The 22,670-nt window shown below is 40.9% G+C and overlaps 1 protein-coding gene and 1 long non-coding RNA gene across 5 annotated transcripts; one reads left to right on the top strand and one right to left on the bottom strand.

Annotated features, from left to right (window-relative positions):
• Positions 1 to 38: 38 nt before the first annotated feature.
• LOC311138511 (complement decay-accelerating factor, GPI-anchored-like) lies at positions 39 to 22,502 on the bottom strand. Of its 4 annotated transcripts, XM_084173224.1 has the most exons (11): positions 22,248 to 22,502; positions 21,874 to 22,065; positions 21,657 to 21,759; positions 21,462 to 21,532; positions 20,964 to 21,149; positions 6,657 to 6,746; positions 6,459 to 6,509; positions 6,331 to 6,372; positions 3,832 to 3,883; positions 1,444 to 1,525; positions 39 to 1,293 (listed from the first exon to the last, which is right to left on the bottom strand). In XM_084173224.1, the coding sequence occupies exons 1-10, from the start codon at positions 22,309 to 22,311 to the stop codon at positions 1,462 to 1,464; spliced, it is 915 nt and encodes a 304-aa protein (XP_084029350.1). In that variant the 5' UTR covers positions 22,312 to 22,502; the 3' UTR covers positions 39 to 1,293; positions 1,444 to 1,461. The 4 variants fall into 4 exon arrangements, with proteins under 4 accessions (XP_084029350.1, XP_084029351.1, XP_084029353.1 ...); XM_084173225.1 differs by lacking the exon at positions 3,832 to 3,883; XM_084173227.1 differs by having other exon boundaries at positions 21,874 to 22,423.
• Positions 11,298 to 19,346, top strand: LOC311138518. Its single transcript, XR_014614054.1, has 2 exons — positions 11,298 to 12,894; positions 13,457 to 19,346. It is a non-coding gene; the product is annotated as an uncharacterized lncRNA (long non-coding RNA).
• Positions 22,503 to 22,670: the final 168 nt, after the last annotated feature.

Here is a 22,670-nt window from a genome sequence, read left to right as displayed (position 1 = left end):
TTACAACATTACAAATATTTTCCGAGATGTGAGATAATTAACTTGTTATCTGTAGTAGCGTATAGCTTTGGAATCGTGACATTACCTACTTTCGAGGAAAATAGGCATGTTTGTTGACATATACACTTTTTGAGAAGGGATTGCGTGATGATTAGTTTAGCAACCGCGTGACGTCACATGACAACGTGAACGCGATTGGTCGACAGTCTGCTGGGTGGGGCATATACGTTTCTTCATTCATTGGATATCCTTTCGATAATATATCTAGCAACCGCACCATGCAATGCACCCTGGACTAGAGGCAAATAGGAACAATGTGCTAGACCCTCCGTAAAAGAAAAAATTTATTGAGGTAGGAATATTGCAAAAATATGATAAATGGCTCATTCGAGAGAATACATCCTCCCGAGTATTGAAATCTGACATGTATGATAGACATTTTCGCGATCTAAAAGTAGTATTCCTATTAACTTTCAGTGTAGTGAGAGCGACTTTATCACGGTCATACCAGCCAGATTTCTGCTTACTTGAATGTCAATAACTCGGATACACATGAAAACATGAAATGACCCTGGGAATCGATTGAACATCACTGAGATGCACAAAAACAATATAACATTCAAAATGGGCGAACCTTTCCTTTAAATCACACACTATAGAATCAAAGAACAAAACCTCAAAATAAATAAGATTGACATTAATTTGTGACATTTGGGGTCCAGAAATGAACATGAAGAGCTGGTTTCCCAGACCCATATTAAGCCTACTTGAAAATAAATACAGTAGGCTTAACCTGGGTCAGGGAAAGCAACCATTCCTGTTATTTTCCTGTAAACCGCAATCAGTCCGCACACATTTAGGAATGGTCAGGGATTATCAACCAGGGGATTTCCTCGATCATACATTTTGTTTAGTGCATTAATCTTATTAAAGGGCATTTTGCCCACTCAATACAGCAGACTAGCAACATGTAGACATATGGTAGTTGAAAAGGCAAAAAGCTTTTTATTACGCATATTCCAGTTTTCAATATAAATAAAAACAAAACATTTAAAGACAGGTTTAAATATCGGTCTTTGAACATTGGGTTAAAACATTTACATTGAGGTGACTTTCAAAAAATATTTACAACTTCATAGAAAAAGTGCAATTATAACTTCCATTCAGTAATGCCACATACGTAAAGGGCACTGTACATGTTTGTCCAACCAGAAAATGGTCAGAGAGACAATCTGCTGGAAACTTCCTTTCAAGGAAACAGATGCAGACTAGCAGATAGGAGCAGTCCTAGCCCTGAAAAGAAATGAGATATTTTAGACAAAGCTTACTCAAGCTCAAAGACGACCACAAACTGTATAGTCATATGAGTGAGATTTTGGTTAAATGACGGGACATATTTTTAAAATAATGGGTTTAATAGAATCATGTACGAAATGTAGATACCTTGGGTAGGCATTCAATTTAGTTATTTAGAAATTGTAATATCTCCTCTTTTCTTCTTGGGTCTTCTCCCGTCTGGTACGAGCTATGCAACATTTTCAAATAATGACATTTTGTCAGGATTATCATGTTTACATATAAATAATAGTGCAGCAAGGAAATACAGTAGATTATGCATGCCAACCTCAGTATCTTAGTAGTGTTTAGTTTGGTAGCTGTGTGTTCCAGTGTGGTAGTCAGCTGGTCAGTTTAGCTCGGTGTATGGTAGGCCTAGCATCCTAGCCACACCCTTTTGAACAACATACTCTTATTATCTTTTTCAATGCCATTATCTCTGTTCAAGAGTGCCTTAGCAAAGGATTTCCTGACTTCCTTGATTTTTCAACACCCAGCAGGAAAAACTGAAAGCTTTAGCGGAATGGCCAAAAACAGGCAAAGGCAACCATCACATGTACAGCAGCAAGTTGAATAAGTATCCAGCAAAAAGTTTGATCATGCAAATCACAGGTACCATAGAGAATACATAAATATGAAATGGCAGACTGAATGTTAGTTCATGGGTTATGTAAGTTAAATTCCATAAACACTATTGTTTAGGTCAATTAATTGGCCAGCCATATGGCTAGTTTATCCAAATAATTCATTTGTGTAATGACGGTGTAAAGTCCGTTGCCAGAAGCTGTGGTTAATGCATATACAGTGCATTTGGAAAGTATTCAGACCCCTTGACTTTTTCCACAATTTGTTACATTACAGCCTTGTTCTAAAATTGATTAAATTATTTGTTTCCCTCATCTATCTACACACAATACCCCATAATGACAAAGTGAAATTAATTTTGTATACATTTTAGCAAATTTATAAAAAAATAAAATAATGAAATACCTTATTTACATAAGTATTCACTACTATGAGACTCGAAATTGAGCTCAGGTGCATCCTGTTTCCATTGATCATCCTTGAGATGTTTCTACAACTTCATTGGAGTCCATCTGTGGTAAATTCAATTGATTGGACATGATTTGGAAAGGCACACACCTGTCTATATAAGGTCCCACAGTTGACAGTGCATGTCAAAGCAAAAACGAAGCCATGAGGTCGAAGGAATTGCCCATAGAGCTCCAAGACAGGATTGTGTTGAGGCACATATCTGGGGAAGGATACCAAGACATTTCTGCAGCATTGAAGGTCCCCAAGAACACAGTGGCCTCCATCATTCTTAAATGGAAGAAGTTTGGAACCACCAAGATTCTTCCTAGAGCTGGCTGCCCGGCCAAACTGAGCAATCGAGGGAGAAGGGCATTGGTCAGGGAGGTGACCAAGAACCCAATGGTCACTCTGACATGGCTCCAGAGTTCCTCTGTGGAGATGGGAGAATCTTCCAGAAGGACAACCATCGCTGCAGCACTCCACCAATCAGGCCTTTATGGTAGAGTGGCCAGACGGAAGCCACTTCTCAGTAAAAGGCACATGACAGCCCTCTTGGAGTTTGCCAGAAGACACCTTAAGAAACAAGATTCTCTGGTCTGATGAAACCAAGATTGAACTCTTTGGCCTGAATGCCAAGCATCACGTCTGGAGGAAACCTGGCACCTTCCCTACGGTGAAGCATGGTGGTGGCAGCATCATGCTGTGGGGATGTTTTTCAGCGGCAGGGACTGGGAGACTAGTCAGGATTGAGGGAAAGATGAACGGAGCAAAGTACAGAGAGATCCTTGATGAAAACCTGCTCCAGAGCACTCAGGACATCAGACTGGGGTGAAGGTTCACCTTCCAACAGGACAACAACCCTAAGCACACAGCCAAGACAACGCAGGAGTGGCTTCGGGACAAGTCTCTGAATGTTCTTGAATGGCCCAGCCAAAGCCCGGACTTGAACCCGATCAAACATCTCTGGAGAGACCTGAAAATAGCTGTGCAGCGACGCTCCCCATCCAACCTGACATAGCTTGAGAGGATCTGCAGAGAAGAATGGGAGAAACTCCCAAATACAGGTGTGCCAAGCTTGTAGCGTCATACCCAAGAAGACTCGAGGCTGTAATCGCTGCCAAAGATGCTTCAACAAAGTACTGAGTAAAGGGTCTGAATACTTATGTAAATATTTCCGTTTTTTATTTTCTATAAATGTGCAAACAATTCTAAAAACCTGTTTTTGCTTTGTCATTATGGGGTATTGTGTGTAGATTGAGGGGGGAAAAAACAATTTAATCAATTTTAGAATAAGCCTGTAACGTTACAAAATGTGGAAAAAGTCAAGGGGTCTGAATACTTTCCGAATGCACTGTATAGTTAGTAGGAGGAAAATAATAGCTGTGATTTCATTGTAGGTGAAATTGTGCTTAATCGTGCACTATTTTCTAGTAAGATAAATTATCAAATGTAGGTTCTCACCCTTTCCTCTTATGAAAACAATATAATATGAACAGCACAATAATAAGTGTAACTGCAAAAGATAAGGAATCAAGCATGAGTCCCCTGTATGATCTTCAAATGGTCAAGAGAAAGTAATACAAATCTGATAAACATGGTAACATTGGAAAGTCAGCAGTTCGACTAGGCCTACTAGTGTAACAAATGTGAAGGGAATGTTTTCCCCAGTACAGTATACAACAAAGTATCCAGTTTAGTTAGAACATATCCTTACATGCTGACCACACCGGGCACATGCATGCGCATGTTGATTTTGTCCATCCACACCAGACGCAATCAGGACACGCAGGTTGAAAAATAAACTCTGAACTATATTCATTTTGGGACAGGTCGAAACACATAAAACTCAGCAAAAAAATAAACGTCCTCTCACTTTCAACTGCGTTTATTTTCAGCAAACTTAACAAGTGTAAATATCTGTATGAACATAACAAGATTCAACAACTGAGACATGAACTGAACAAGTTCCACATACATGTGACTAACAGAAATTGAATAATGTGTACCTGAACAAAGGGGGGGGGGGGGGGGGGGTCAAAATCAAAAGTAACAGTCAGTATCTGGTGTGGCCACCAGCTGCATTAAGTACTGCAGTGCATCTCCTCCTCATGGACTGCACCAGATTTGCCAGTTCTTGCTGTGAGATGTTACCCCACTCTTCCACCAAGGCACCTGCAAGTTCCTGGACATTTCTGGGGGGGAATGCCCCTAGCCCTCACCCTCCGATCCAACAGGCCCCAGATGTGCTCAATGGGATTGAGATCCGGGCTCTTCGCTGGCCATGGCAGAACACTGACATTCCTGTCTTGCAGGAAACTACGCACAGAACGAGCAGTATGGTTGGTGGCATTGTCATGCTGGAGGGTCATGTCAGGATGAGCCTGCAGGAAGGGTACCACATGAGGGAGGAGGATGTCTTCCCTGTAACGCACAGCGTTGAGATTGCCTGCAATGACAACAAGCTCAGTCCGATGATGCTGTGACACACCGCCCCAGACCATGACAGACCCTCCACCTCCAAATCGATCCCGCTCCAGAGTACAGGCCTCGTGTAACACTCATTCCTTCGACGATAAACACGAATCCGACCATCACCCCTGGTGAGACAAAACCGCGACTCGTCAGTGAACAGCACCTTTAGCCAGTCCTGTCTGGTCCAGCGACGGTGGGTTTGTGCCCATAGGCGATGTTGTTGCCGGTGATGTCTGGTGAGGACCTGCCTTACAACAGGCCTACAAGCGCTCAGTCCAGCCTCTCTCAACCTATTGCGGACAGTCTGAGCACTGATGGAGGGATTGTGCGTTCCTGGTGTAACTTGGGCAGTTGTTGTTGCCATCCTGTACCTGTCCCGCAGGTGTGATGTTTGGATGTACCGATCCTGTGCAGGTGTTGTTACACGTGGTCTGCCACTGCGAGGAAGATCAGCTGTCCGTCCTGTCTCCCTGTAGCGCTGTCTTAGGCGTCTCACAGTACGGACATTGCAATTTATTGCCCTGGCCACATCTGTAGTCCTCATGCCTCCTTGCAGCATGCCTAAGGCACGTTCACGCAGATGAGCAGGGACCCTGGGCATCTTTCTTTTGATGTTTTTCAGAGTCAGTAGAAAGGCCTCTTTAGTGTCCTAAGTTTTAATAACTGACCTTAATTGCCTACCGTCTGTAAGCTGTTAGTGTCTTAACGACCGTTCCACAGGTGCATGTTCATTAATTGTTTATGGTTCATTGAACAAGCATGGCAAACAGTGTTTAAACCCTTTACAATGAAGATCTGTGAAGTTATTTGGATTTTTACGAATTATTTTTGAAAGACAGGGTCCTGAAAAAGGGACGTTTCTTTTTTTGCTGAGTTTATGAAACATTCATGGACATTTAGCTAGCTAGCTTGCTGTTGCTAGCTAATTTGTCCTGGGATATAAACATCGGGTTATTTTATCTGAAATGTACAAGATCCTTTGTTTTTGCTGGATCTTCGTAGAATTCGGACCCATTTTGAGTCACATTGTGTGTTCTCTACTCAGACAATTAATCCACAGATAAAAGGGGAAACCTTGTTAGTTTCTAGTAATCTCTCCTTATTCAGTCTTCTTCTGTGGATTTTATATGGTGGTTGGCAACCAACTTTAAGGTGCATTACCACAACCGACTGGAGTGTGGACCTCATTCATCTTTCAATCACCACGTGGGTATATGCTCCTAAAAACCAATGAGGAGATGGGAGAGGCGGGACTTGCAAGAACCAAGTTCTATTTTAGCGCCCGGCTATGCAGATGCTCGTTGACGCATGTGAGCAGTTTGGATGAAATGCTTGAATAACATCTGTAAATGTATTTCGCAACGCTCGCGCATGCAACTGGGGAGGTGTAGTCAGCATGTTAAAATCAAAAGCTTCTTGGACAAAAAGTGTACCAGACACAAATATCCCCCTCTCATTTGTGATTGTTTCAAATGATAGATTTCTTACCTATGACCATGCCGATCACACTTCCCACAACTGCTGCATTCCCTGAAAGAGAGATTCAGTATCGTTTGGTCAAATGTGAGCTGGAAAAATCTACAACGACAAAATAATAATGACTTGAATTAACTTACCTGTAGCTGCGTTGGTGTCATGTTCACCAATGTCATTATGTTTCCCTGAAACTGCAAATACCAAATTATTATAGAATCATGGATAGGGACTGAATGTTATTACCATGGTCTAGACTCTAGAGCAGTCTAACATAGTTGATTCAACTAATCATCAAGCCCTTGATTATACTGGGCTAGATTTACTTGGATTTGTTCTACCTCGTATTGTGGGTGGAACAGTCAATGTTGTTATTGATGCTGATGTTGTTGATATAGTTGTTGTTGGTTTCAAAGGAATGTCATTGACATCTGTGAAATAGAATTGCACAATGGTTATTCAGTATTGCACCTTCATGCAGTGCTTTCATTTTTTTATATAAGTGTACACCTAGGGCTGTGGCGGTCATGAAATTTTGTCAGCTGGTGATTGTCAAACAAATAACTGCCGGTCTCACGGTAATTTACTGGTAATTAGCTGATATGACGACTTTTTGATACAAGATTATTTAATGTATGTTAACTCATAAGCTGTATGTGAGGGACAGAGGACAAGGACACACCATGTGTTATTGATGTCATGGATGAGTGACAGAGGGTCGGTGTGCCAAGATAGATTGGGGGCCACTGGTGCTAATCTTAGGAGTATGTGATGGACTGGCCTGGCTAGGGTGCCACACAATACCATGTAGGGTGATACTATTGTAGTAGATGAGTGACACTCAATGATGGTTGGCAGCTGATGGACAGAAGTAGCTCGGAGAGCATTATATAAACTGAGAGATTTTCTATGGAAGTCATTCAGATGACAGGAGGCTACGTCCGTACCACCTGTCATATTGAATCCAGTACAGTAACAATTAAATAATGACTGAATCAACTCTCCATCTGAATGGTCGAATACTTTCTTGCATCCTGAACTTCTCGATACCTGAAACTCATCATAACAGATTGGCGTCTAAACGAACAGGATGCAGTTTACAGCCGAACTAACAGGTAAGCAGACTTTCTTTTTTTTTTTATTATGTCAAATTCTGCTTATCTGTGGTAAAGCTGAGCTGTAACGAATGTTTAAAATTCAATATATTTTTGAGGGGAACAGATGAGTGGTATTAGAGTACGTAAATAGATGTAAGGAGAAATATCAAATTAGACAATAACATGGTGCTATGATTAAGACGGGTTTGTTCAGAGTAATGACTAAAAACAACAGAGGAGAAGGAAAATGGGTTTAACAAGATTGGGCGTAGAGTCTTTTAATGGGTACGACATTATAATAAGGTCAGGTTTGAGTCCTCACAATGATGAGATTATACAGTGTATGACATTATAAAATAGGTGTGAGTCCTATAAAGTGAAAAGACACATTATAAAATAGGTCAGAGGTTCGAGTCCTCAAAATGACTAGATTATAAGGTGTGATAAATAGGTTCAAGTCCAATGATGAAAGAATAAACATTGTTCAGAGGTTCAAGTCCTAGATAAAATAGGTTCAAGTCCTATGACGAAAGAATAAACATTGTTCAGGGTTCCAGTCCTCAAGGAAACAGAATAAAGAGATAGATGTGAAGAGGTTCAAGGCCTCAACCGTGTTATAAAAGCCCTATGAGAAAATGAGTCCTTTGTGAAGTTACTCAAAACGGTCAGGAAAGAGAGAGAACAATAACTCATACTGCATAAGGGATCAGAGCAGATACAATTGAGCATGGTGAATCATAGCACCAATGACAAAATAGGCAAACAAAATTTTAGTAAAGATCAAGTTGGGGATTTGATTCAAGTATGTGATTACTAATATTGCATGAACTAATAGAAGTAATGGATGGCCAGCTTAGTAGACCGGTATCTGGAAAAACAGTCACCATTAAGAGTAAATCAGAGCTTCATTTACCTCGAAGAGAGAGAAAGGAAATGACGAAATTATTACAGACAAATCTGCATTTAGAACAAGTCTCTTGTAAAAGTAGTGAAAATCAGACAATGTGCAAATGGATGTTAAGTAAATTAGGATTTTTCTATGTGGAACCATATCTTAGTGATTTATCAGCATGGACAGATAATGACTATCCTCAAGATGGTAGTTTTAAAAGGGATAAATTACAAGTAGCGCGAAAGTATATAATTGATAATGCAGCCATAAGCAACCCGAAAGGGGATTTAGATTATATGAAAGAGGTGTCTAAAGCATGGGATTTAATGAGTGCACAATGGCTGGTAAATATAATTAGGAAGGAGGAAAAGTCAGTTAAGACATTACGTAATTTGGTAATGAAGCAACATAATCTACCTTATGAAAAGAGTCCGTCCACATGGGCTATTCCTAAACTCAGGTCAACATACATGTTTCCTATAGCTAAAACAGATAACTTTGAGGTCAAACGGTGGCACGAGGAATGCAAGCCATTGTGGTTACAAAGGTTTGGTAGAGCTTAAGAAACGGCAGAAAGAAGGTTTAGAGGTCATACAGGACGAATAAACATTGAAAAAATTAGATATACTAGAGAGTGTGGAAAATGAATATAAAATTATATTTACAATAATCAAACAAAACCAAAATGTTGATTTAAACAATAGATTAGCAAATACAATTATGGAATTTTTCGTTGAAGCAGGGGAACGATAATAAACGAGGGAGAGAGAGGGAAAGTGGACTCTTGCCCAACCGCACCCTAATTCCCAGAATAAACCTAGAGAGGAGAAGCCGGGTAATCTATTAAGGGGACAATGACATACAACACCGATAGGCAGGGAGGAGGTGATCAATGCACCACAATTGCATATTTCGGATAGCCCATTAGAAATACCACAGTTAAGTTTATGTGTATCTGGTAAAATAATTCAATTTCTAATATATACAGGGGCAACTATGTCATGTTTAAGGCAACAAGATTGAAGGTGTCCTTTAAGTAATCAGAAAGTCCAGTCTATCAGAATTAGTGGAACGCCGCATATTGATCCTATATAGATCTCCCATTACAAATTGATTTGGAGGATTTTCAACATTCATTTATAGTTAGCGCTACAACTACTATGGCGTTCATGGGAAGATAACTTTTAAGGAAACTCTGCAACCATTTTTTGTTTACCAGATGGCATCGAGGTATATGGAACAACATAGGCTATTTTATGAACAAAGAGCAGAAAGTAATTTTACTCTGAAAGGATGCATAATAAATTATATGAATGTGTATGATAAGTTGATATAAGTTTCAATAATAAGCTTTGATATAACATAATATTGTGGTTCCGTACATCAATGCCCATCATATAATACCAAGGAGTGGTATGGAGAGCGTGAGGTTATTTTAGAGTAGTGGAAAAGTATAGTGGGGAAAAAAAGTATTTAGTCAGCCACCAATTGTGCATGTTCTCCCACTTAAAAAGATGAGAGAGGCCTGTAATTTTCATCATAGGTACACGACAACTATGACAGACAAAATGAAGAAAAAAAAAATCCAGAAAATCACATTGTAGGATTTTTTATGAATTTATTTGCAAATTATGGTGGAAAATAAGTATTTGGTCAATAAAAAGTTTCTCAATACTTTGTTATATACCCTTTGTTGCAATGACATAGGTCAAACGTTTTCTGTAAGTCTTCACAAGGTTTTTACACACTGTTGCTGGTATTTTGGCCCATTCCTCCATGCAGATCTCCTCTAGAGCAGTGATGTTTTGGGGCTGTCGCTGGGCAACACGGACTTTCAACTCCCTCCAAAGATTTTCTATGGGGTTGAGATCTGGAGACTGGCTAGGCCACTCCAGGACCTTGAAATGCTTCTTACGAAGCCACTCCTTCGTTGCCCGGGCGGTTTGTTTGGGATCATTGTCATGCTGAAAGACCCAGCCACGTTTCATCTTCAATGCCCTTGCTGATGGAAGGAGGTTTTCACTCAAAATCTCACGATACATGGCCCCATTCATTCTTTCCTTTACACGGATCAGTCGTCCTGGTCCCTTTGCAGAAAAACAGCCCCAAAGCATGATGTTTCCACCCCCATGCTTCACAGTAGGTATGGTGTTCTTTGGATGCAACTCAGCATTCTTTGTCCTCCAAACACGATGAGTTGAGTTTTTACCAAAAAGTTCTATTTTGGTTTCATCTGACCATATGACATTCTCCCAATCCTCTTCTGGATCATCCAAATGCACTCTAGCAAACTTCAGACGGGCCTGGACATGTACTGGCTTAAGCAGTGGGACACGTCTTGCACTGCAGGATTTGAGTCCCTGGCGGCGTAGTGTGTTACTGATGGTAGGCTTTGTTACTTTGGTCCCAGCTCTCTGCAGGTCATTCACTAGGTCCCCCCGTGTGGTTCTGGGATTTTTGCTCACCGTTCTTGTGATCATTTTGACCCCACGGGGTGAGATCTTGCGTGGAGCCCCAGATCGAGGGAGATTATCAGTATGTCTTCCATTTCCTAATAATTGCTCCCACAGTTGATTTCTTCAAACCAAGCTGCTTACCTATTGCAGATTCAGTCTTCCCAGCCTGGTGCAGGTCTACAATTTTGTTTCTGGTGTCCTTTGACAGCTCTTTGGTCTTGGCCATAGTGGAGTTTGGAGTGTGACTGTTTGAGGTTGTGGACAGGTGTCTTTTATACTGATAACAAGTTCAAACAGGTGCCATTAATACAGGTAACGAGTGGAGGACAGAGGAGCCTCTTAAAGAAGAAGTTACAGGTCTGTGAGAGCCAGAAATCTTGCTTGTTTGTAGGTGACCAAATACTTATTTTCCACCATAATTTGCAAATAAATTCACTACAATGTGATTTTCTGGATTTTTTCCCCTCAATTTGTCTGTCATAGTTGATGTGTACCTATGATGAAAATTACAGGCCTCTCATCTTTTTAAGTGGGAGAACTTGCACAATTGGTGGCTGACTAAATACTTTTTTTCCCCACTGTATATGTTTTAATGAGAGGCTTGACTTTGACAGGGTTTCCTGAAGGTTAGAGAACCGGTGATGATCCAAGGACAGGAAGATCAGTGTCCTTGAAACTACAGTCTGTTTTTTTGGTTCCGCTGGGAGTATGTTTGAAGAAGTTGATTTGTGTTGTGAGGATCGTAAAAAAAAACATGAAAGGATTGTTTGTTGTGAGTACCTAGGAGTTTCTAATGTTCTATATGGAGTATGTGACGATGTGAAAATAGGATGTATTTTATGTGTGTAATCGATTAATAGAGAGGTGATACAGTAATAATTTGAATAATATGTATGTATTAACTTACTCAACCAAACGTAGACGTACGTCAAGGGTGGGAAATAATAAATACAGGTTTTCTGTGTTTGAGACGTTGATGGATCATTTGATAGAGATAAGGTTTAAGAAATGAACTGCCAACAAGGAGTGGGATTTATAGAAGTAACGTATAACATAGTACAAAGCCAATTTAGGGTTTCCATTCAACTAATTATCATTGTGGAGCTAAGGTGATGAAGTGAAGGAATTTCATTTTGTATCAGATGGTAAGACGATAAACCAGTGTAATTGGGCTATTTGTGGGATTTCTTTGTCATTTCAATGGCATAGAGTAAAATCTGGGTTTCTGAGTGTAATTCAACTGTTGGTATGTGTTGCTTAGACAGATACTACAAAGTATTTATTTTTGGTGATGTAGAATGGAAGATTTATCAGCGTGCGGGGTTCAAATTGAAGGAATCACTTAACAGGAATAGCGAGACGATTTCGAGGTAGTCATTTTTTTGGGGTTGCATAAGGGTTTGCTAGATTAAACGATTGAGAATGGTGGCGTAATGTCTATCAATTAAATGGATATTGATAATATGGATATAAATTCAATATATGCTTGTCAACTACAGCAAGTGTTTGGTTTGTTACTTGTAGCCTACTTAGAAAGGACAGTTACCCAGATCTGCTGACTTCTAGTAATGGCGGATTGGTATTATCTTCGTTGATAATAATAGTATAGGGACGACGCACAGAGAAGCGAGTGTCTTATCTTAATGGGAAGTGAAGCAAGGGGACAAAGAGAATAAAAAGAGTATTAAGAAAACACCAGGGATTATGAAGCAGTGTTGGAAGGAAGCAGAGGATGAAAGATAACATTAACTGAGGAATATAGGAACTTGTAGCTGACGTCACTACAGAAATATTACTTATTATATAAGGTGTCAAGTTAGTTTTTAAACCCTACGATAGAGATAAAGGCATAACGCTGTTTGAGAATGGTTTTTATTTGTTGTCTGGAGAGTTTATAGGTGTTGATCTGTGGGTGTTAGCCAGCTGTAAGTGTCATAAGTGGTGCACTGCATCTCAGTGCTTGAGGCGTCACTACAGACCCCCTGGTTCGATTCCAGGCTGTATCACAACCGGCCGTGATTGGGAGTCCCATAGGGCGGCACACAATTGGCCCAGCGTCGTCCAGGTTTGGCCGGTGTAGGCCGTCATTGTAAATAAGAATTTGTTCTTAACTGACTTGCCTAGTTAAATAAAGGTTAACCTCTTAAGGCCCAAGCTGTTTTTTTACATGCATTTTTTATTTCTCTTTGCTATTTGGGCTTATTGGAACCTAATTAGAATAAAAACTAAGTATCATCTTTTGATATGATGTACTTTTAGAGAAAAATGATGTCCACATATGTGGATTCATGGTCCGAATTGCATTAGGCTAACATTTTCAACACAACTAATTTAAGTATGTATGTATGTATTTAGTGATTTAATTGTTATTTATTTCATTGGGACCATGTACAGCTTTTTAGCTGCATCAGAGCTAGCTTTTTTCCCATTTTACGTGTGTGCATGTTTACAAGCATATTAGCTGTTTCGAGGAGCCTCAGTCCATAAGTACACTTACGTGTACTTCATGTTTAGCGACCTACAAAGTTGCTAGTTTTACACTTTTTTTTTCAAATTTGCATGTCATGACAAATATACAAGGCTTTTATAAATATCTAAATCAGAATAAGCCATGAAATATGACAGAACTTCTACACAATTGTGGACATAAGAGCTAAAAAGTGCTGTCCACGTATGTGACCACTAAGCCCTAGGAGGTTAAATAAAAATAATGGGTTAAGTTTGGTGTACCCGGATCAATGGTTGCTGTGGAAAAGGAGGAAGTCAAAGGGTGGTGAGTGTTACCGGTGTGATATTGCTAGCTAGTTAGTGGTGTTAACTAGTAGCGTTTCGATAGGTGACATAACTTGCTCTGAGACCTTGAAGGAGTTGTTTGCCTTGTTCTGCAAGGTCGCGCCTTTTGTTGAATGACGAGTGATGTTGCGTCGAGTGTGACTGTTGTCGATGTGTGCAGAGGGTACCTGGTTCAAGCCCATGTAGGGAAGGAAGCAAAACTGTTACATTGATGCTGTTGACCTAGATCACTGGGTGAATTGATAAGATTATACGGAAGAGATTGTCCTACCAACCCATGGCGTATAGGATAACATAGTAATTTAAGTGGAATCTCTGTGAATAGAGGTTTTATATGTTTTGACTATAACTTAACAATCATTTGTAACCTGCTAAAGTACCGTTAGATGGAAAGACAGCGGTAGAGGATAATAGAGATTGTAGAGGGTTTTCTGTTTTAAAAGGAAAGTAGGTTAATTGGGAGATGAGAAATGTTGCATTGTATTGTTTGAGTAGACTGGTATTAAAATAATTATTTCTAGTAAGGTCAATGAAAATATGTTATTAGGTAGTAGTGACTTGTGGATATAATTTACTAATGCCATGATTTAGTAATCGGGTGAAAGAGAGTCGTGCTTGCTGTGCTATATCGGGAAGTAAAGGACGCAGAGGGTAATGTGAAGCAGATATCTGAATAGTGGAATATGGAACGTTCTTTAACAATTTTGAATTATTATTATTAAATTCTATAGTTTGTTTAACCACCAGTGAGTTATGCAGACGGATAATTAATTCCTAAAAACGATAATCTGTTTCTGGTGTGTTGCATAATGGGAGGTCGTTTTTACTATTTGGCTGATGGAGAAGTAAACATTTTTTGTAAGTTCTGAATTTATTAAACAATAGGTTTTTATTTTAAAACATCAAGGCAACAAGTAAAGATGATTACATTACCGAAAAGGGGTTATAGGTTTATATTAGTAGGTGTAGTCAACTTAATTAAACATGGTATTATCTGATGAGTTTTGAGTATAATTATGTGTTATAGGATTGGTGGAAGTACCCTCCAATAGGTATGTTAAGGAAGACGTAGGAGATCACATCTCAACAAATTTTAATAGACGGTTGGAATCTAATATCATTGATTATTTACGCGTAGTAATTGATTATTTTTGTGAATGTCTCAAATATTACATTTAGAGGGGTGACAGGAACAATCTAAGGGGTAAGTCATCCAGTAATGATACTGTCACACCCTGGCTCTGGGACTCTATTTGTTGAGCCAGGGTGTGTTCATTCTATGTGTTTATTTTCTATGTTGGGGGTTCTAGTTCTTCATTTTCTATGTTTGCCTGAGTGACTCCCAATCAGAGGCAACGAGTTCAGCTGTTGGCTGGTTGTCTCTGATTGGGAGCCATATTTAAACTGTCTGTTTTTCACTTTGTGTTTGTGGGTTTTTGTTCCGTGTTGGTCATTGTTACCAAGGACGTTACGAGTCGTTTGTTGTTTTGTTTCGTGCTTTATTAAATAAAGTAACATGTTCGTTCATCACGCTGCGCATTGGTCTACTTCTCTCCCTGACGATCGTGACAGAAAAACCCACCAAAACTGGATCAAGCAGCGTGATGAGGAGAGAGGATGGACTTGGGAGGAGATGAGTGCGAGTCTGGCAAGAGGGATGGAGGCCTTGGCCACGGGTAGGAGTGAAGCCCATACATTTTTAGGGGGGGGCTAACGCCGTGGACGACGGGGCAGCAGGAGGCCGCCAGGTTACGGGAGTCACTGGTCACCAGGGAGAAGGAGGTTGTAGAGGCACGGCGAGAGGTACTGGCGTGTGTTGCCAGTCCGGTCCGGCCTGTTCCTGATCCCCACGTAGGGCCAGTGGTGTGTGTTCCCAGTACGGTCCGGCCTGTTCCTGCCACTCGCACCAAATCTACGGTGTGCGTCGCCAGCCCAGCCCGGCCTGTCCCTGCTCCACGCACCAAGCCTACGGTGTGCGTCGCCAGCCCAGTCCGGCCTGTCCCTGCTCCACGCACCAAGCCTACGGTGTGCGTCGCCAGCCCAGTCCGGCCTGTCCCTGCTCCACGCACCAAGCCTACGGTGCGAGTCGTCAGCCTGGTCCAGCCCGTTCCTGCCACTCGCACCAAGTCTACGGTGCGCGTCGCCAGCCCGGCCCGGCCTGTTCCTGCCACTCGCACCAAGTCTACGGTGCGAGTCGTCAGGCCCGTTCCGGCTCCACGCACCAAGCCAGGAGTGCGCATCGTCAGCCCGGTCCGGCCCGTTGCTGATCCACGCACCAAGCCAGGGGTGCGAGTCGTCAGTCCGGTGAGGCCCGTTCCGGCTCCACGCACCAAGCCAGGGGTGCGCATCGTCAGCCCGGTCCGGCCCGTTGCTGATCCACGCACCAAGCCAGGGGTGCGCATCGTCAGCCAGGTCCGGTCCTTTCCTGCCTCACGCACCAAGCCAGGGGTGCGCGTCGTCTGTCCGGCACAACCCGTGCCTGGGTCACCGGTGCCTAACCAGGTACCGGTCAACGGCTCCACTAAGGAGTTGAAGCTAACCGTTCCTGCTACGTCCAGTCCAGCTCCAGTCAGCGGGGCCAGACCAGACCAGGGGCGCTATGGGGGGTTTGTTGGAGGGTGGTGGGCAAGCCCGGAGCCAGAACCGCCGCCGAGGAGGAATGCCCACCCAGCCCTCCCCTGTTTTGCTCGTATTGAGGCGCGGTCGCAGTCCGCGCCTTTAGGGGGGGGTACTGTCACACCCTGGCTCTGGGACTCTATTTGTTGAGCCAGGGTGTGTTCATTCTATGTGTTTATTTTCTATGTTGGGGGTTCTAGTTCTTCATTTTCTATGTTTGCCTGAGTGACTCCCAATCAGAGGCAACGAGTTCAGCTGTTGGCTGGTTGTCTCTGATTGGGAGCCATATTTAAACTGTCTGTTTTTCACTTTGTGTTTGTGGGTTTTTGTTCCGTGTTGGTCATTGTTACCAAGGACGTTACGAGTCGTTTGTTGTTTTGTTTCGTGCTTTATTAAATAAAGTAACATGTTCGTTCATCACGCTGCGCATTGGTCTACTTCTCTCCCTGACGATCGTGACAGATACCATGAAGATTTGATATGGGATAAAATGAAGCCGATTTGGGGGGTTTGATAATCATTGTGAGACTTGAGGTATAAAGAGTAATAATTTCACAATACTCATTGTAAACCCTGAGAACTTTGAGTGGTTTTCATATTTTGAGAGATTTGATGTAATCTTCTTCTGGAGTAGTTATGAGGAATTAGATTGAAACAAACAATTATTGATGTGAGGTAGGACAGGGTATATCTGCATCATGTTTTGTGTGAAATTAATATTTTTGGATTGCTGATTATAATTGAATGTTAACTAAATATATACTTTCTCTTCCAGGAAAATGGGGATTTCCTTATCTCTCATTGGGATGTTTCAAAAGTATGTGGGCTAGGTGGAGCAGTTAGTAAAATTTGGCAGTCTTATAATTAGGTCATAAGAGGGAGCTACCGAATTAAATAACGTCTGGCCATTTTTGTTTGTTGTTTTCCAATATGGTTTTTCAGATAACCACACACAACCCACCTATTATAATGGTTATATAGGGTTTATATTTTTGATTTTAGGATTTTTTTTTTTTAATGAGTGAGTTTTGGGTAAATACGTGCTTTCTTTCGAGAATAAATGTTATGAGGACTTACTGTACACTGGGGATACAAAACATTTAAGAAATGTTTTGACTGTTGTTAATGATTAGTTTATACTATAGAATGGAACACTTCTTTGAAGGGTTTGAATGACCTCTGAACTCTGTCCTGACTTTCTAGTGTGAATTGATCACCCACACTGGAAAGCCAATAGGCATGGGATGAGGGATTTATGGTAATTTATTATACAGAGTTGAGGGTATTTATAATACTGAAAATTTTGAAGAAGTTTATAATTTGGCAATAGTCATATCTATGATTCTGACCATAATAAGGTCAGAGTGAGAGAGCTAGTCCTGAATGAGGAACACCTGGCGCTAGTCAAGTTTGATGTTACTTGAATTACTTAATGGGATACAATTAAGTTAAGGTATTATCAAATGTTGTCATTTTAATTTCATTTATTATTTTAGTTTAACAGGCAATGTTGTTGTTTTGGTTTTTTGAATGCATTAATCACGATGTGAGTCATGTGTCCAAAGGGGGGAAGTACTGCCCGCATGAGGTTTTTTGGTAAATATGCAAGTTGTATTAAGAATATGAGCAGTAGTAAATAATGTGTTATGGGTTAGATGAAATGTTTTAGGTGAAAATGTATTTGTGGTATAAGGCAGGATGTAGAGGAGGCCTGTCTATGAAACTGGTGACCTATAACAAGCTGCAAGTATGGGCACTTTTCAAGGCTTCTCCTGACTGATAAGAAGACAGGGTATAGTAGCATACGGTGTCGCACCTAACAATGTTGCTAAGACTTTCTTCCCACGGGTGAAGGCTTCTCTGCCAAACCTAACAGGAGAATCTGGGCATTGTATGCGCTAAAGGATTACAGAAGTAAGAGATGGACAAAACCCAGGTGGGGAGGTTAGTACTAGATGTTGCTGGCTACCTCGATGGAGGGGAAAGTAGCAGAGAAAGATACCTGCATCTATGTGTCCCACTGTAGGAGTGTTCCAACCCAGAGGAGGAAGATGGAAACACCACTGCGGAGCATTGTTTTCTTTTGTGTCTGTACTACAACAGAGTACTACGAGGAAACCGACGACCTAGAGATGAGGGAGCTGAGGATGCTGGTGCTGACAAGAATCAGGTGATGGGAGACGATGGAAAGGGGAATGATACTGATGAGCTATGTGTTCTGGATGATTCCCTAGGCGGAGGGACAGACCTCCAAGAACTTCAAGATCTTCCAGAATTTCAAGAATCACCTGACTTTCACACCATTCATTTCTCTGTCTGTGGAGGGTTTCCCTAACAGAAATTGGGAAGTATATTAGAAATTGGTATTAAGAATAAGTGGTAAAACATAATAATTTGTCATATAGTCAATGCTTATATGGATTTCTTGGATTAGGAATGAACTCAACTAAACTGTTATGTTCTGTCTTCTATTGAGGTAAATACAGATGGTGTCTTGATGCGTAGTAGGGATAATTTGGCCTAGAATGGTGTGAACCTTAAAAAGAAACAACCTCTGAACCGGCTGAAGATGAACATCAGAGGTGTTGAAGACGTTCCTGTACAGCACCACTTCTACCTGCAACCGGTCTACAACAGCCAATCGAAGCTATCAACTGATTTTCTCTCATGTTTTTTATTTAGAGGGAGTGGGACAGGAGTCCACCATTGAGTGAGAATGGAGAAAGATCTGTTCAAATACAACATTTTTGATGTTGTTGGTATAATGGTTGGCAAATGGACAAGACACAATGGGGTGTAGTGATGGTGGTGACTCGGATGAGACATTGAAGGTGGGACATTATCATGGGCAATTCATTTTGAACTATGAAGTTGTCTGAAGAACATAATGAAGAGACGCCAGAAGATGTAAGTGCCGGGGAAGGAAGGGATTTGGTTAGCTGTGTTGATAATACATTTGGAGTTATCTAAATTTGCTAATTTGGGTAGGAGGTATATACACTGCTAAATTAATAGTATTAAGAATGCGTTGAGATAATGATCTGTATTTATTCTCAGGATGAGGAAGGTCATAATAGAATTATGGATATTTATACTGTATGGGCCCCGTGTAGCTTGCAACGCCAGGGTTCTGGGTTCGATTGTATGAAATACATTTTAATACATTCTAAGGCTGCATGATGCGACTAATGTTGATTTGAAAAAAGTCGCATGAAAGGCATGAGCTCTGCTTTGTTATTTGTGCAGGCTGTACACACTTCATCAGACTCGTATTCACAATTTGACAAGCACTTGATAATGCCTCGAATTACCCGGCAGCATCCCCTTTGTGTGGCCGTAATGCCCACTAAAAAAATCCAGTGGCCGTTGTGCCCTTGGGCTGAATTTAATAATTATAATTCCCTCCTGGCTGCGTGCTCCGAAGCACCTCTCACTCACATGGCTCTCTCGGATATCTCAATTCTTATTAGCCAATGCCCGTCACGTGATCGGGTCTTTCTCACAGGCTAAATTAAGACAGACACATCGGGATGCGTCCTTATCCAATTCCGAGGCGCATATTGACGATATTGGAAGGACTGTCCACATTTACTTTTCGTGAGCCAACAAGAATGAGTAGGCCTAACGAACAGCAAAAGCACTAGCCTATCAACTTTTGTACTATGGGGGATAGTAGATTGACATAGGCTGTCTATGTCAATATACTATCCCCATAGTACAAAAGTTGACCTATTCTGTGCAATAAATAAATATTCCAAACATAGCCTGGGACAATAAAATATGTCTAATCAAATATTAAATTAATCATAATTTCAAACATCCAGTATTGACTATATACCCTTTTCCAGATGCACAGATGCTCACAACTCTTGGCGCCCATTCATCATAGCCTAGATTTATGTTTTTATTACTTCTAAACAAAATAATTTTTGGGGTTCTCATACGCTTACAATGATGTCGTGATTCTTGCTTGAACAGTCGCTAAGATCATTTTTGGTTGTGATCTTTGCTAAATAATTATTTTGGATGCAGCAGTTGTTAGCTAGAATGCTAACGCTCATTGACATAGGCTGTAGCAAAAGCTAGCCAAAGCGCCAGTTTACTGGTTGAAGTTTAAGTGTTTTTTAAGTATAATACAGTTGATTTGCGATGATGACACAAACATTATAGTACATATAGCAGGACATTCATACGAGCCTTAAAATCCAATTATAATCCAAAAGTAGTGTGAAATGCACTCATAAGCAACATGTAAATAAAGGCTTTTTTTGCTGGCGTTCTATAAGAACTCCGTGTTCTGCCACCAACTTGCGCGCATCGCCCTCGTGCGGCAATGTTTGCAAACACAGAAATTCAATTTCTACGTGGAATTTTCAAGGCAAATTTCAACGTAAACATAGTTCTGATGATTATGTTGAAATTTGATTGATGTAACAACCTGTTAGTCAAGTAATTAATTGTATGTAAGTTGAAGTTTTAAACAAATTGTAATGTTTACAACGCTGGTTGAAATAAGAGAAACAGTACTGGTTGATTACTTTTTGCAAATTCAAATGTATTTTCCACGTAGATTCCACGTCACTCACAATAGGGTGACAAATTACATTGAAACAACGTTGATTCAACCAGCGTGTGTCCAGTGGGATGCCTGCAGTGTCTAGGGATGGGATGCCTGCAGTGTAGGGCGAAGGTGGAACTTCACTGAATTCATTACCTTAGTTTATTATGTATCCTCTGTAAAGCATATAACCCACAGTTGGCAGATAATTTATCAAACATAAATGGAATCCATACCTTTGCATTCAGGAGGGAATGAGTTGTATTCACCATCTTCATTGCACTCAATGGATTTGTTTCCAATGAGGGTGTAACCTTCATCACAGGAGTACTGTATGACATCCCCATACTCTGGAAACTCTTTGTCAGGCTTCTCTAAGATCGTGCCATTCTTTATCTCAAAAGGTTCGTCACAAGTTACCACTGAGGAAGAAATACATGGGTGCAATATATTTGTTAGTGCTGAGCGATTAACCAAATTATAATTTTTGGGCTATTAAATAACTAATGTTTCTGCAATTGAAAGTTCATTATTGTTGGTTCTAAAATCATTTTAATGTCATTATTTAAAAAGAATCAAACCAAAAACCGTGATTATTTTCAAATAATTGAACCGAAACAGAACTGACTCTAAAAAGCACTAATCGCTCAGCAGTAATATTTGTGATCTTCATTCAAACAAGTTCAATGCCTTAGATGTCCAAGGTGTGTCAACGGCAAATATGTGAGATTTACCTTCACATCTTGATCTTCCACTCCAACCTGTGGCAAAACACTGCCTGTAACTTGACCCCTGAACTTGATAGCTAGAGAGGGGGAGAGAGCATGTGAGACGAGGTGGGGTGGGGGGAAGGTTGTCTGGCATTGAATCTTTGGGCAAAATAATTCCCCCATACTCTGATGATACATCAGATATTGAAGCATACTCACCCTTTTTCACAAAATGCTCTTGCTGATGCACCAAAAAGCGTCCCTTCCTCACCAAACTCATATGTCAAATGTGGCATCTCCTTGGGTGCACCGCAGTCCTTCTCTGAAATCAATAATCAGCGAGCTAATGGCAGCAGCAAACAATCAACCAACAGTAAACACTCAATAACAATCGCACTTGACAGAAGAACAGAAGGAATAGTATTTCGCTGCCTACTTTTGCAGGTTAATTCCAGCGTGCTCCACTCTCCACTCGTGCAGGTGATACTTTCAGATCCTTGATCTTTCATGTAGCCGTTGGCACACTCAAAAGTGGCTTCCGAGCCCTCCGGAAAATCGTTCTTTAGGAGCGCATCATTCGTTAGAACAACATTTTGATTTCCCTCCACTTGAGGTTTGGGACATTCAGCTGTGAGAATATGATAAAGTAAAATAGGTAAACTCCACACACAATGACAGAGTTACGTTAGCCAGTTCAAGTTAGCAAAGTATGTAACGTTAGCTAGCTAAGCAAAACATTTTCAGCAAAAACTTGTATCAACCTTAACTAGCAAAGGGTTACGATGTTACCATGGCTAGAAACTCACTCACAATTTCCACATGTTATAAAGATAAGGCAAATCAAGCACTTGGTCCATGAATTTGAATAAAACATTTTAAAATCGAATTCATGTAAAGACAAGTCTGTGTCTCGATCTAACAATTTCTCTCTATTCTTGTTCACTTTATCTATAGCTGGCTGGCTAATCAGTCTCAGTCCCAGTCCATCGACGACTTCAACTGTCTGTTGATGTTTCACTTTCTAGCAACCTAGCAACACTGTGCAGCGTGCCCCTCCCGACCCAGTGACGTGCGGCAGGGAGTGAATTTTTGTTACTCATTCTATTTCTTTGAACACACCACACCTCTATTGATTTCAAAGCCAAAGTCTTACCAGTTGCTGAGCAAATACCATATAAAAGGGGTGTATCTGAATAATTTATAGGAGACCGAAAAAAGCGCACTCTGAGAAAC

The sequence above is a fragment of the Coregonus lavaretus genome, assembly GCF_964263955.1.
Source record: "Coregonus lavaretus genome assembly, chromosome: 12".
Lineage (NCBI taxonomy): Eukaryota > Metazoa > Chordata > Actinopteri > Salmoniformes > Salmonidae > Coregonus > Coregonus lavaretus.
The sequence above is the reverse complement of the archived record's forward strand: the minus strand, read 5'-3'. Positions and strand labels throughout refer to the sequence as shown.

Excerpts from the sequence above, each read along its gene's own strand:
- LOC311138511 (XM_084173224.1), bottom strand. The coding sequence starts at position 22,311 with ATGTTTTATTCAAATTCATGGACCAAGTGCTTGATTTGCCTTATCTTT. Across the intron at positions 22,066-22,247 it reads CTTTATAACATGTGGAAATT|CTGAATGTCCCAAACCTCAA; the intron begins GTGAGTGAGTTT and ends ATATTCTCACAG. Across the intron at positions 6,510-6,656 it reads TGTTCCACCCACAATACGAG|TTTCAGGGAAACATAATGAC; the intron begins GTAGAACAAATC and ends TGGTATTTGCAG.